At 35.7% G+C, this 11539-nt stretch overlaps 2 protein-coding genes across 3 annotated transcripts; one reads left to right on the plus strand and one right to left on the minus strand.

Moving 5' to 3' along the window:
* Positions 1-77: 77 nt before the first annotated feature.
* LOC110380749 (dolichol-phosphate mannosyltransferase subunit 1) lies at positions 78-3241 on the minus strand. Its single transcript, XM_064041553.1, has 6 exons — positions 3162-3241; positions 2676-2804; positions 2368-2578; positions 1853-2043; positions 1443-1526; positions 78-1158 (listed from the first exon to the last, which is right to left on the minus strand). Exons 1-6 carry the CDS (start codon positions 3224-3226, stop codon positions 1023-1025), a joined length of 816 nt encoding a protein of 271 aa, XP_063897623.1. The 5' UTR covers positions 3227-3241; the 3' UTR covers positions 78-1022.
* A 411-nt stretch (positions 3242-3652) lies between these two features.
* LOC110380757 (NF-kappa-B inhibitor-interacting Ras-like protein) lies at positions 3653-8516 on the plus strand. Of its 2 annotated transcripts, none has more exons than XM_021340852.3 (3): positions 3653-4101; positions 5271-5440; positions 7136-8516. In XM_021340852.3, exons 1-3 carry the CDS (start codon positions 3879-3881, stop codon positions 7394-7396), a joined length of 654 nt encoding a protein of 217 aa, XP_021196527.3. In that variant the 5' UTR covers positions 3653-3878; the 3' UTR covers positions 7397-8516. The 2 variants fall into 2 exon arrangements, with proteins under 2 accessions (XP_021196527.3, XP_049701790.2); XM_049845833.2 differs by having other exon boundaries at positions 3653-4089.
* The last annotated feature ends 3023 nt before the right edge of the window (positions 8517-11539 follow it).

The raw sequence follows: 11539 nt of genomic DNA on the forward strand, positions 1-11539 counted from the left end.
TTATTTTTCATTTATTAGAAAGTAGCCCTATAAACACGTTTATCATAAACTTTAACGAATAATCTTTTATTGAAAAGGTTTTTTTGTATAATGCTATGGCTATATTTGTAAATAAAAGTCCCGAAGTTGCGTCTTCATCCTATTTAAGCCTTATAATGTAGTACCTTATGTTCTAGCTAGTTCTTTAAAATAAAATATATCAGTTTCTTTATTATGCACTGATCGTCGGAAACTGGATTAAGTTCCCGCCAAATTTTATGTTGACTCAGAATATTCCAAAGATAACATAGACAACATTTGTGGCGCGGCTTCGCCTGCGTAGAGTTCGGTTATATCGCGTTTCCAAAAGAATTCTTCAAAAGTCCGGGATAAAAACTATCCTATGTTCTTTCTCAAGGTCAACTCTATCTCTGTACCAAATTTTATTAAAATCAGTTCAGTGTTTTAGACGTAAAACCGTAACAAACAGACAGAGTTACTTTCGCATTTATAATATTAGTTGGGATGGGATTTTTATAATCTACCATACATTATGTTGATCTCATTTAAAAATAGATATAAATAACTTTAGAAACGGTTGTACTGTAAAAAATTACTTGTATTTACAAAAAACATTACATATTCTTATTTATTAACATTGACCAGACATTATCTAGTCAAATAGTAGCTTGATTCTATGACAATAAATTTATTTATGTATCTTGGACTGTAAGTGTTCCGAAACATTCAATATAGCCTTTTTACATATTACAGTAGACTTAAAAAAAATAAGTAGAAAACTCTTAACTATAATAATTTTATTTGTTTATACAGAAGCCTTCATATAACTTTGCTTCTCCGAAGTTAGCCGTAGACGCCTCGCGCATGCGTGGTAGTGTTTCAACCTTCTTGAAGTCACTTGCTGCAAACTTCACACAAGCAAACCTATTTGAAGAGAACTTTTTTTGCATTTTTTTTTCTCGCAGTTTCTACAAGATACTTAATAGGAGTTATATAGTAATGGAATGTAGGAAATATCACTCTTATGTGGTAGCAAATAAGTACAGTAATGCTTTGGCAAACTGTATGATCTCTGAGCCTCCTAGTTTGGACTCGCCGTAGACGCGGTCTACGAATGTGATTGGCACTTCTCCGATTGTGTAGTCCAGTTGTCTTGCTCTGAAAAAATAAGAAGAGTATTAAAAACTAATCACCTTTTTGATTGTTATGGCTTCTATTGAAAACTAGCTGCAGCTGTCCCGAGGGATTTGCTTCTGATGTGGATAAATAGTAGCATATGGTATTATTCCGATCTATAAGCTACAGGCCTGACAAGATTGGTCCAATCAGTAAAGTTTCATCAATTCGCACATAAAGAAGTAATAAATATGTACACACTCAATAACAGTGTGATAGTATTTTATGACCAATATTAATGATAAATAACTGTAGTCTTGTATTACCTTATAATCATTTCCATTTGGAATACATAGCCTTTTGACACACAGCTGTCTATCAGTTTCTGTAAGACATCCTTTTTGTATAACCTGAAAAGAAGAAACGTATTACAATTAAATACACTTACAGATAAAGTAAATGATATCTGAACACATAAAGGCTTATGTAATGGTTGTTAACTTGATATAGCTCTTATTCAGGTTATAGATGATTTCTGTTCACAAAACATCAATTGCCACAGGGACTTCATATTATTTTTACTACTTGATTTGCTTTGAAATTGTGAAATTGTAAACTATGTGTATTTCTAGCATACTTTGATAAATGAGTTAAACCAATGAGAACAAAAATGAGCCATAATTGCATTTTTATCTCCAAATAACTGGAGTGAATTGAATATATAAGACATTAATACCTAAAAGACCCAGTCAGGTCTGAAGCTCCAGGTCTCAGCAACATTTGCGTGACAAAATTAGCTCCTCTAGATATCAGCTTCCGTTTAAAGTCCCAGCCGTGTACGCCACCACCGTCCTTATACCGGGTGCCGGAGACAACATCGTAATCATGTTCTCGTTGCAGCTCGATGAACTTTGGAATGAATTTTGGCTGAAAATTTAATAACAAATTAATAGACTGTGAGGTAAGTAGAATAATGAGGAATCTACTGTTGTTTTTTTTAAATCAGATAAATTAGCATTATAGAATTGTTAAGTTTATGGTGTATTTTTATCAAAGAAAAGAGGATAGTCAAAGTTAAATAACTCTCATTATTAGCCAAAAAGAGCTTGTAGGTCCCGCAAACACTGGACCAATTAATGACTAATATATTCAATCATTTTGGTAACTCTTTATTGGATTTCAAAGAAAGAAGTTTGCTTACTTGTGAACAAAGGGAATATTAAATAAATTCTTAGCTTATTTCTTACTTACGTGGTGACTCAAATCTGCGTCCATAATAATAATGAAGTTACCGGTCGCATGTTTGATACCGTGTATGTAAGCAGTGCCTAAACCCAACTTTTTGTCGCGAGGACGTAGCACTATTTTACCGGAACCGTAGATCTTTTGCAACTGTTTCGCAATGTCCAGTGTACCGTCAGGACTTCCATCGTCTATAATGATCACTTCATAGTCGTATCCACTGCAAAAATAAGCCGGAATTAGCAAAAAAATACAAATATCAAACACCGATAGGTGAAGTAAGTGTTAGGTGGGAAATATACATGTTACATAGTTACCTGCTATCTAAAAACTTTACTATTAGCCATATTATGATGGGCAAATTCTCTCTTTCATTGTAAGTAGGCAACAAAATTGAATATTTATCACTTTTCGTGATTTCGGAATCTGAAACCGTGGCCGCCATGCTGTCAAATGTCAAGAGATGTCATCAATAATTGGAACGTCAAAACAAGGATGCGTAAAAATAAAATAATAAAAACACGAAATATCTCTACCAGACCTCGGGACTACAGAGTCCCGGATTTTTGGGAGGCGAACGTGGGGCCGAAGCCAACACGCTGAAGCCCTTTTGAGACAACTTTAATGAAATGGTGACACAAAACCGACGATTATCCCTGTATACACTATATAAATGTACCCAAGGACAATCCCCGGTTCTGTGCTAAACTATTGCTAACTATGGATGAAAACTACTTGGGCTATTGTGATGGGATGCTAGTGGACTAGGAATGGGGAAACTACGGGAACTAGGCTACTCGTACATGCTAAGAATAATCAATATCACTGCAATGATCACTCCGTACTGCGTTAATTGAGAATTTTGCATTGTATTGAAACTTATACATTTCATCATCATCCTCCTGCCCTTATCCCAATTTTATTTGGGGTCGGCGCAGCATGTTTTATGAAATGAAACTTATACATTTATTTACTTTATTACTCCTCTAGCCAATAATCAGCTGTGAAAGTGTACTTGAAAAGGATTTTTCTATTCTTATCCTAACGTTTTATAATAAGTTTTAATTAATTAATTTAGTTTGAAATAAATAAAAAAATATTTTGTCGCGTAGTATGATAATGATGTATGAACCATGATGAACATTGAATCGTAAAAACAAGTTTTAGACGAAGGATTATTGGAGGTTTTATTAAATAGTAAAATAAGCTGTTTGGAACGAAACGTCTACCATAACAAAAAAGATGCAAAAAAGTGACATTATTGACAGCTGGGTGAAAGTATCTGTCAAAATATTGTCAACAAAGCACAGCAGTGGACGTCGCTGCTGTAAAATTATTTACGATTATTTTAAACTAAAAATATACTTTGAACTAGTATTATAAACATAAATTAGATTTATATCATCCAAATAACATAAACGACTTTGTTGACATGTCATAGCACGTTGCACAGTATAATTACACCTTCGCAATGTTTCGAAAGTGAATTCCTATTCCTAACACAGTAAAATAACTTGAAAATGGGGAAAACAAGCAAAGTTGTCATCTGTGGAATGAAAGGGGTTGGCAAAACTGCTGTTTTGGAGCAACTTATATACGGAAATGTGAATTTAAAGTCTTGTTTTTACCCGACGATTGAAGATATCTATGTGGCAAATATAGAGACAGATAGGGGGACTAAAGAGAGAGTCTGTTTCTACGACACGGCGGGACTGGAGCCCCCGCTTACAGGCGAGTTCAAAGGTTTTGTCTAGTTTGATTTATTTTTGCTTCAGTGCTTGTACAGGCTGGCTGGCAGAGCTTGGAATTGGCATAAAGGTTGTTTAAAAAAGAATGCTTGTCTATTGTTTCTAAATTTGATGTATGTTCCATTTTTAAATGGGATATGTAAATAAATTAAATTAATAAGAGTTGTTAAAGTTAATTGTTCCAGTAATTAGGTACATCATACATTATTTAATGTCAGGCATAACATTTTGTCTTTAATCGGTTTATTCTATAAACAAGGTCAATTGGCTAATAAATAGATTGAACATTTTGCAACTCTGTTGGTGTTGTAACATACACACCATTTTGTAAATGCTATGATCAATGAAACCATAATAGTTGATATTCTGACTGTATTCTTATTGGTATTCACAACTTACATTGCAAATCATGCTTTTCAAAATATGAATTAAAATACCTCAAAATTAACATTGCACAAGCCTTAACAAGCACAGCAAAATAAATTGCACTTAGTTATAAGAATTTACAGTTTATTTGTATATAATTTAGATTTTAAGAGCAATATTTTAAAAACTCGTTTTCATTTCCATACAACAAATTGTCCTCAATGGTAGCCAAAAATGTAAAATTAGGATCATCATTACCTAGAGTTGGTTTCCAAGCTAACTAGACAGAGCGACTCTACCTACCTGACCACCACAACCCAGTTACTTGGGCAACACAGTATAAATATGTTTCTTAGCTACAAAAGTCTTAATAAGAATCAGGTCTCAGTTACAGTTACCATGTAAGTCACTGGGTGTGCTTATTGAAACTCGCTTCCACCATTACATTCACCTGCTTCCCAAGGAAACCACTATGTGGGAAGATTTTTTCTAATCGGACCAGTAGTTCCAGAGAAAGGCAGTCTAGTTAGACTGCCTTCTTAGATTGAGTTCAATGGTCTAACAAACTATTGCATCCTATTTTTATATCAAACTGAACAAAAACATGTAGTGTTAATTCTGCAACACATTAAATAAATCTTGGATGCAGGATGTACTACCCTCATGCTTATAAAATGCAGGAGACTCCACAATAAGTTTATTGCCTATCACACCGACTATTTAACCATAGAGACTCCAAAAAAGGTTGTTAAGGTATCACAACTACCAACATCATCTATCTAACCTCTTCACCCACAGGACCTCCTCAATCCCCCACGATGCAGCTGACAGCCAACCAAGTGCTCCAGCGACATTACCTGGGCTTCGCTGAAGGTTTCGTTATGGTGTATGACACCACCAGACCAGAGTCGCTGGATGTCCTCATGTATTTGAAGAAGGATATTGATAGGAATAAGGATAAGAAAGAGGTTTGTATTTTTTTAGTAGACACTTTTTGGTTGAACTTGATTAGTGTTTAAAAAAGAATTTAGATTCGCGGGCGTTCACGAAAACTACTTTTGTCGTCATAAAAAACGTGTAACGTTAAATGCGCAAAATCTCAGACACTTCAAACGATTTTTAATTCAACTGACCAAATTCTGAGATGAAAAAGACATTAAAAAAATAAAGGTTTTTATGAGCGGTTTTTTTATCTACTGGTAAGTTCTGTCAATTCTGATCATTTCTTGCATCTGTGATGAAGCGGCGACGAGACGCTTTTTTGCGACTTAAGTATAGTTCGCGCTCTTGATGGCTTGACCTGTTAATAAATAAACAGGGCAATATTTGTAATGAAGATTTTGCGCATTTAACATTGCACGAAGTATATGTATGGCATAGGTATGATCACCTCTAGGTAGGTATTCCTATTTCTAAACATTTTACCGTGTGGATAAAAAACCGACCGAGTCGGAATCGCGCACGGCATACGTACAGTATTCATGGAAATAATATTTGAAATTATTCACGTTATGATGTCATATTCGATAAAAAATATGATGAAATCTTACAACAATTTACAACAATCAGGATTTTCCATTAGAAAATATGATAACTATCTACTAATCGATATTGTTCATCGTGTTTCTGATTACATCTTTCATACAGTTACAACGACAGTTCTCTTTTGGCAACTCGGAATTTCGGGCCATTGTTTATGATGAGTATAGTTACCGGCACGGATAACGAGCTCTCGGCGGAAGAGTGGGGATCGCTTTGCGCACTGTACACTTATGGCGTAAACCAATAAATCATTTGCAGGTGAAGGTCAGGGCTCAATATCCTTGCCGATGATTATACTATGGTTATACTTATAGACCTTGGAGGAGATAAAAAAAAAATCGGTTACATGAAAATTGAAACCCAGAACTCGAGTGGAAACCGCGCTGGAGGCGGCTAGTTGTCTGTAATACTTTAAAGCCGATTTGTTTTTGTTTGTACCCCAAAAGCCTCCGATACTACTGAACCGACTTGAACTTTTTCATTGTTGGGAAGCTATTCTTTGGCCGATTGAAATCGCCCATTTTATCCGAGACTGGTGGGCTCGGTCGAAAGATCGAGAAGTGTGGAAGCAAGATGGGGAGGCCTATGCCCAGCAGCCTTTGGGACATTATGGGCTAAAAAGTAATAAAAAAAAAACGTTAAGCATTCCCGGGAGGCGGCTGAAACCGCAGGGAACAGTTAGTAATACATACCTAATGCAATATCTTTTAATTAGGAATGACAGGTTTAATGTTGAAGCGTCCCCAGTGGCTCGTGGCCGTGAACTGGGCACGATAAAACTATACCAAATGCTTGTTTAACACGCGAAAATATTTGTGAAATATTCAAGTATGTAGGTATGTTGAAGGAACCTTATTATTTTGTAGCTTTTTTGTTAACGATGAGAGTGCTAGGACCTTGAATGTCTGAAGTATTAATTAGGTCGAGAATAGAATAAAGTAATGCTTCATTGCACACTGAAAATGACTAACTTTCACATGGGACCACCGACCAGTCCTTCCAGAGATTAGCGCGTTCAATCAAACAAACAGACTATTCAGCTTTATCTTTAGGTACTAATATTTAGTATACCTAGATAATATATATTTTTATTTACTAAATTCTATTAATAATTTCCACAGGTAATAATGCTAGTTATCGGCAACCGCACCGGTCCGGACGACGTCAACAGCCTAGAAAACACGTGCTCGAAAGCCTCAAACTGGTGCGCGCGGGAAAAGATCCGCCATTTTGAAGTCTCCGCCATGGACCGCCCCTCGTTGTACGAACCATTCATCTTCATGACATCAAGACTCAACCCCGTACAAAATAAAACAGCGTTCCCACAACTAAGTACGTTAAGCAAGTTGACCCAAAAAAATAACAAAAGTGAAGCCATGTAACGGTACGTTTTTAGTCTATGCCCTTTCTGCTATCAACCGTGAAGGTTGGTAGTCTTGTCTGTGGTTCGAAGCGAGCTGTCAAAATTTTGGCGCGTAATTTAATATGGTGCTTGTAGGTTTTTTGATCGCTTTTTAATGGAATAGTAGTGCTTTATACAAAATTATTGTAGAATATTTGAGAACGTAGAAGTTTACAATATTATCTATATTTATATCATCGACATTTTCAAAATGTTCATTGTCTTTGGGACGACAACAACTTAATGCAGACAAATACAAGCTGTTGATTTGCATCCGTGCCATAGTCAAGGACGTAAATATGCTAATGATTCTCGACCCAAATCAACGAAAAAATGGGTAGGTAATTTTTTCATGTTTTTTTCTTATTTACGTATATCCGTCAGTGTAACCCAGCCGTACTTTAATTCGGCGCGTGTGTTACTAGCCTTACTACCGCGCTGCGCACTCACACAAACGCAAACGATACATGCACAAAGCATACGCAACGATCGTTCAATAAAAATCGTAGATCATCCAGCCTACCCAAATTCACCCAATCACAGTGCGAGTACTCCCACACACTCGCCTCGCCGCCGCGCCGCTCCCCGCGTGCCCTTGAAGCCGGAACAAACAAGCGCCGACGGCAAGCAGTGTGTTTGATGTCGCCGCCGCTGCTGCGTACGTGCGCTTTGAATTCCGCGACGTGTAGGTACAAAGTGCGAGATGACGGAAAACTACACGAACACGAGTTGGTGGCGATGGTCCGCCTGTATGCCATCAGTGACAACAGTGTACTAACAGCCATCCATCCTCCGAGCCTTTTCCCAATCATGCTGGGGTCGGCTTCCAGTCTAACCGGATTCAGCTGAGTACCAGTGCTTTACAAGAAGCGACTGCCTATCTGACCTCCTCAACCCAGTTACCCGGGCAACCCGATACCCCTTGGTTATACTGGCTTCTGACTACCCGTTACGACTGCCAAGGATGTGCAATGACAGCCGTACATACCTATGTTCCGGGAAATGTTTACCGACCGGGAACCCTCATCACGGAGGGTCATGCTGGTCATGTGACAGACTTATGTGCTAGGACCGTCAACTTAGTGCTTTCGACACAATAAAAACGAATGTGATAGTGTTATGTTAGCTGAATGACAACCAGCTACCTAGGTACTTCGTCGTGCTCGATTGTGCCAAGAGTGTGAAGGTGACAGCTTTGAACAGTACCTCCGGGTAACTAAACTAGGTAATTTATTTATTTGTACATTTTGTAAATACGTAGTCAGCTTAATCAATTTTATTAGTGTAAATAAGTTGATTTCTTAACCACGCCAATAATACCTACGAGCCGAAAGAATCACCTCGTGCCTACACTTAACTAACACATCTTTCACCAATTTAATCGAAAAGTAAAAACAAAATTACTACGAAATCTTTACGCTGAATGTTAAAGCAAACCGAAAATGTTATCAATCAGCTGTTAACAGGTCAGTGAACTTTCCTTTAGCGCACTAGTATTACGTCATTAATAAGATTTCCGTGTTCCAAGGTCCTAAGACCGTTAAGAAGGAAGCAAAATTTCTAATTATTAACCAATTTAATTCAAAAATAAAAACTAAATCACTGCGAAAACTTTATGCTGAAAGATAAAGCAAAACGAACATTTTATCAATCAGCTGTTAACATGTTAGTGAACTTTCTTTCGCGCACTAGTATTGCTTATTACTGTAGTTAATAAGATATCTGTGTTAAATTTATGCTCAAAAATTAGTACCTAAGTAAAGTAAAACGAAGTTAATGACAATAATGAAGGTGATTTTCGAAACTTTAGGTAAAATGATTGCTATCGCGTATCACTCGGTCTCGCTCGCTCGCGCGCTCGCGCTGTCATGTCGTAGATAAGACACACACATCGACACTCACGCACACACGTAGACATTAGTTTTCTCTGTCTACGCACACATAGCTGCCATCACGCACACACTGTGGCCGCGGGGGAATTCTGTTATGATTTGTGTTTAACCGTGGGCTAAATTCTGAAATACCATGAAATTACAACATCAAAAAAAGCAGCGCATATTAGCTTTTTCCCACCTACCGTAATTCAAATCGATTATTTACGTATTTAATTTTAACCTCCTTGACTATGGCACGGATGCAAATCAACAGCTTGTATAAAGGCGGTTGGTAACCTCTTTTAACATGTACACAATTCGCCAAAAATCATCTTACGTCTAAAATTAAATATATTATTCGGTATATATACTTAATAGTTGTAAGACAAAAAAAACTTTCTTATACCTAATTAAAAGCTCTCTTTGTAAATCTATTCGGCTTTATATTATCTAGTTATGAATTTTGAAAAAATAATGCCTAATTTTGACAGCTTGCAAAAGAGAGTTTGGGATAATATAATTAAAATACTTCTTGAATATCAACAATAAAGTTAGTTTTTATGTCTTTTATTATGTGAAATAATTAGGTGCTCTTGTAGAGGTTATTTTTCTTGACAATGACAAATCTGTAAGTCTGACACCAGTCTAACCAAGGGGTTGCCCGGGTAACTGGGTTGAGGAGGTCAGATAGGGCAGTTGCTCCTTGTAAAGCACTGGTACTCTGCTACACCCGGTTAGACTGGAAGCCGACCCGAACATAGTTGGGAAAAGGGCTCGGAGGATGAATGACAAATAAGTACTTCTCTCTCCTAATACCTCTTTATAAACTATTGATATTATATGTATGTATATGTTACGAAGTATTACAAATATTTTTGTAATGTTGCTATTCAAGAAGTATTTTTATTGGCTCATCATTTCATTGGATCTTATTTTATATGTTAATTTATGATACTTACCTATATTTATTTATGAAAAAAAAAAAGATATTTTACTCATGTACCTAAATAATTTTAATTCAAAATATATTCAAACAATACCTAAAAGGTTACATAAGAAAAACTTAAAAATATTTAAAGCTATGTAATTTCTTAACTTTTATTAGTTCGGCGAGTATTAAACAAAATATACTGGATCAAACTGGATAAGCGATTGTCAAACATAACCAGTTTATACCAGAATTAACCAGCGATAGCATAGCAAGCATTTTGTCATACACACCGTAAAGACTATTTTCAATATTATCCAGTAGCCACTTTGATATAGTAAATAATAGCAGAATTTAATGTACTTACCTTTCGTATTATAAGAAATCTCATTAGTTTTATAAATCTGTAGTTTTAGTTTATTATTTCTTATTTTATAATAGAGAATTTAACACGGAATGTAAATCGAGAATAGCCTACTGAAATTTTAATGAAACTTAGGTGCAACTTATCTGGATCAGTATCTTATATATTTTTTTTTACTTTAAAAGTTATTAAAATACGGAGGTACCTAATCGTAATCAATGCCTTTTAATTTTAATTTTGACACAGTATCTGACCGAAGACCCCAAGTAAAATTGGGAACTGAAAAGAGCAGAAAAAAGATCTGACCGAAATGTTTTGCACGCAAGTTTAGCCTTAATTACATACTGCCTTTTATACGGCTCGGAATTATAAATAAAAGAATTCTAGATCTCAAAAATATTAAATAGAGGCTTAGCTTCATTTTTTTAGCTCGAAAACAGCTCTATACTTTTTACAATAACAGTGATTTGCACCATTTAACTATAATGATAACCAAACCATAACCAGCCGTATACTTGCCGCCCATTGGTCACATCGGCGATTTGACAACTGAAAATGGTTCTATTATCGTTATAGGTAAATGGTGCAACTGAACTTAAATGTAGCATTTTGCCCCTTTTATTAGAAATATTTAATTTTGTACTTAAAATCATGTTTTTCATCATGAATTTCATGTCATTGGAATGAAAATTTAGATAGGGGGCATAGATTTCTTAAAAAATAAAATTAGAAACATAGGCTAGGTACTTATTTAACTCTTTAGATATAAGAACTTTAGTGCAATATATTAAAAATAAAATGTTGAGATCTTTTCAAACTACACTTTTTAAATTGACTAAGATTATTGTCATCGCACTTTTTAATGTGTTTAATAATGGTTCTTCCCAATATTCGATCGATCTTTTGATTTGCTTATGAGAGATAGGAAAGTGACATTCCATTTCGACTAATGTCAAA

This window comes from Helicoverpa armigera, chromosome 25, assembly GCF_030705265.1.
Source record: "Helicoverpa armigera isolate CAAS_96S chromosome 25, ASM3070526v1, whole genome shotgun sequence".
NCBI lineage: Eukaryota > Metazoa > Arthropoda > Insecta > Lepidoptera > Noctuidae > Helicoverpa > Helicoverpa armigera.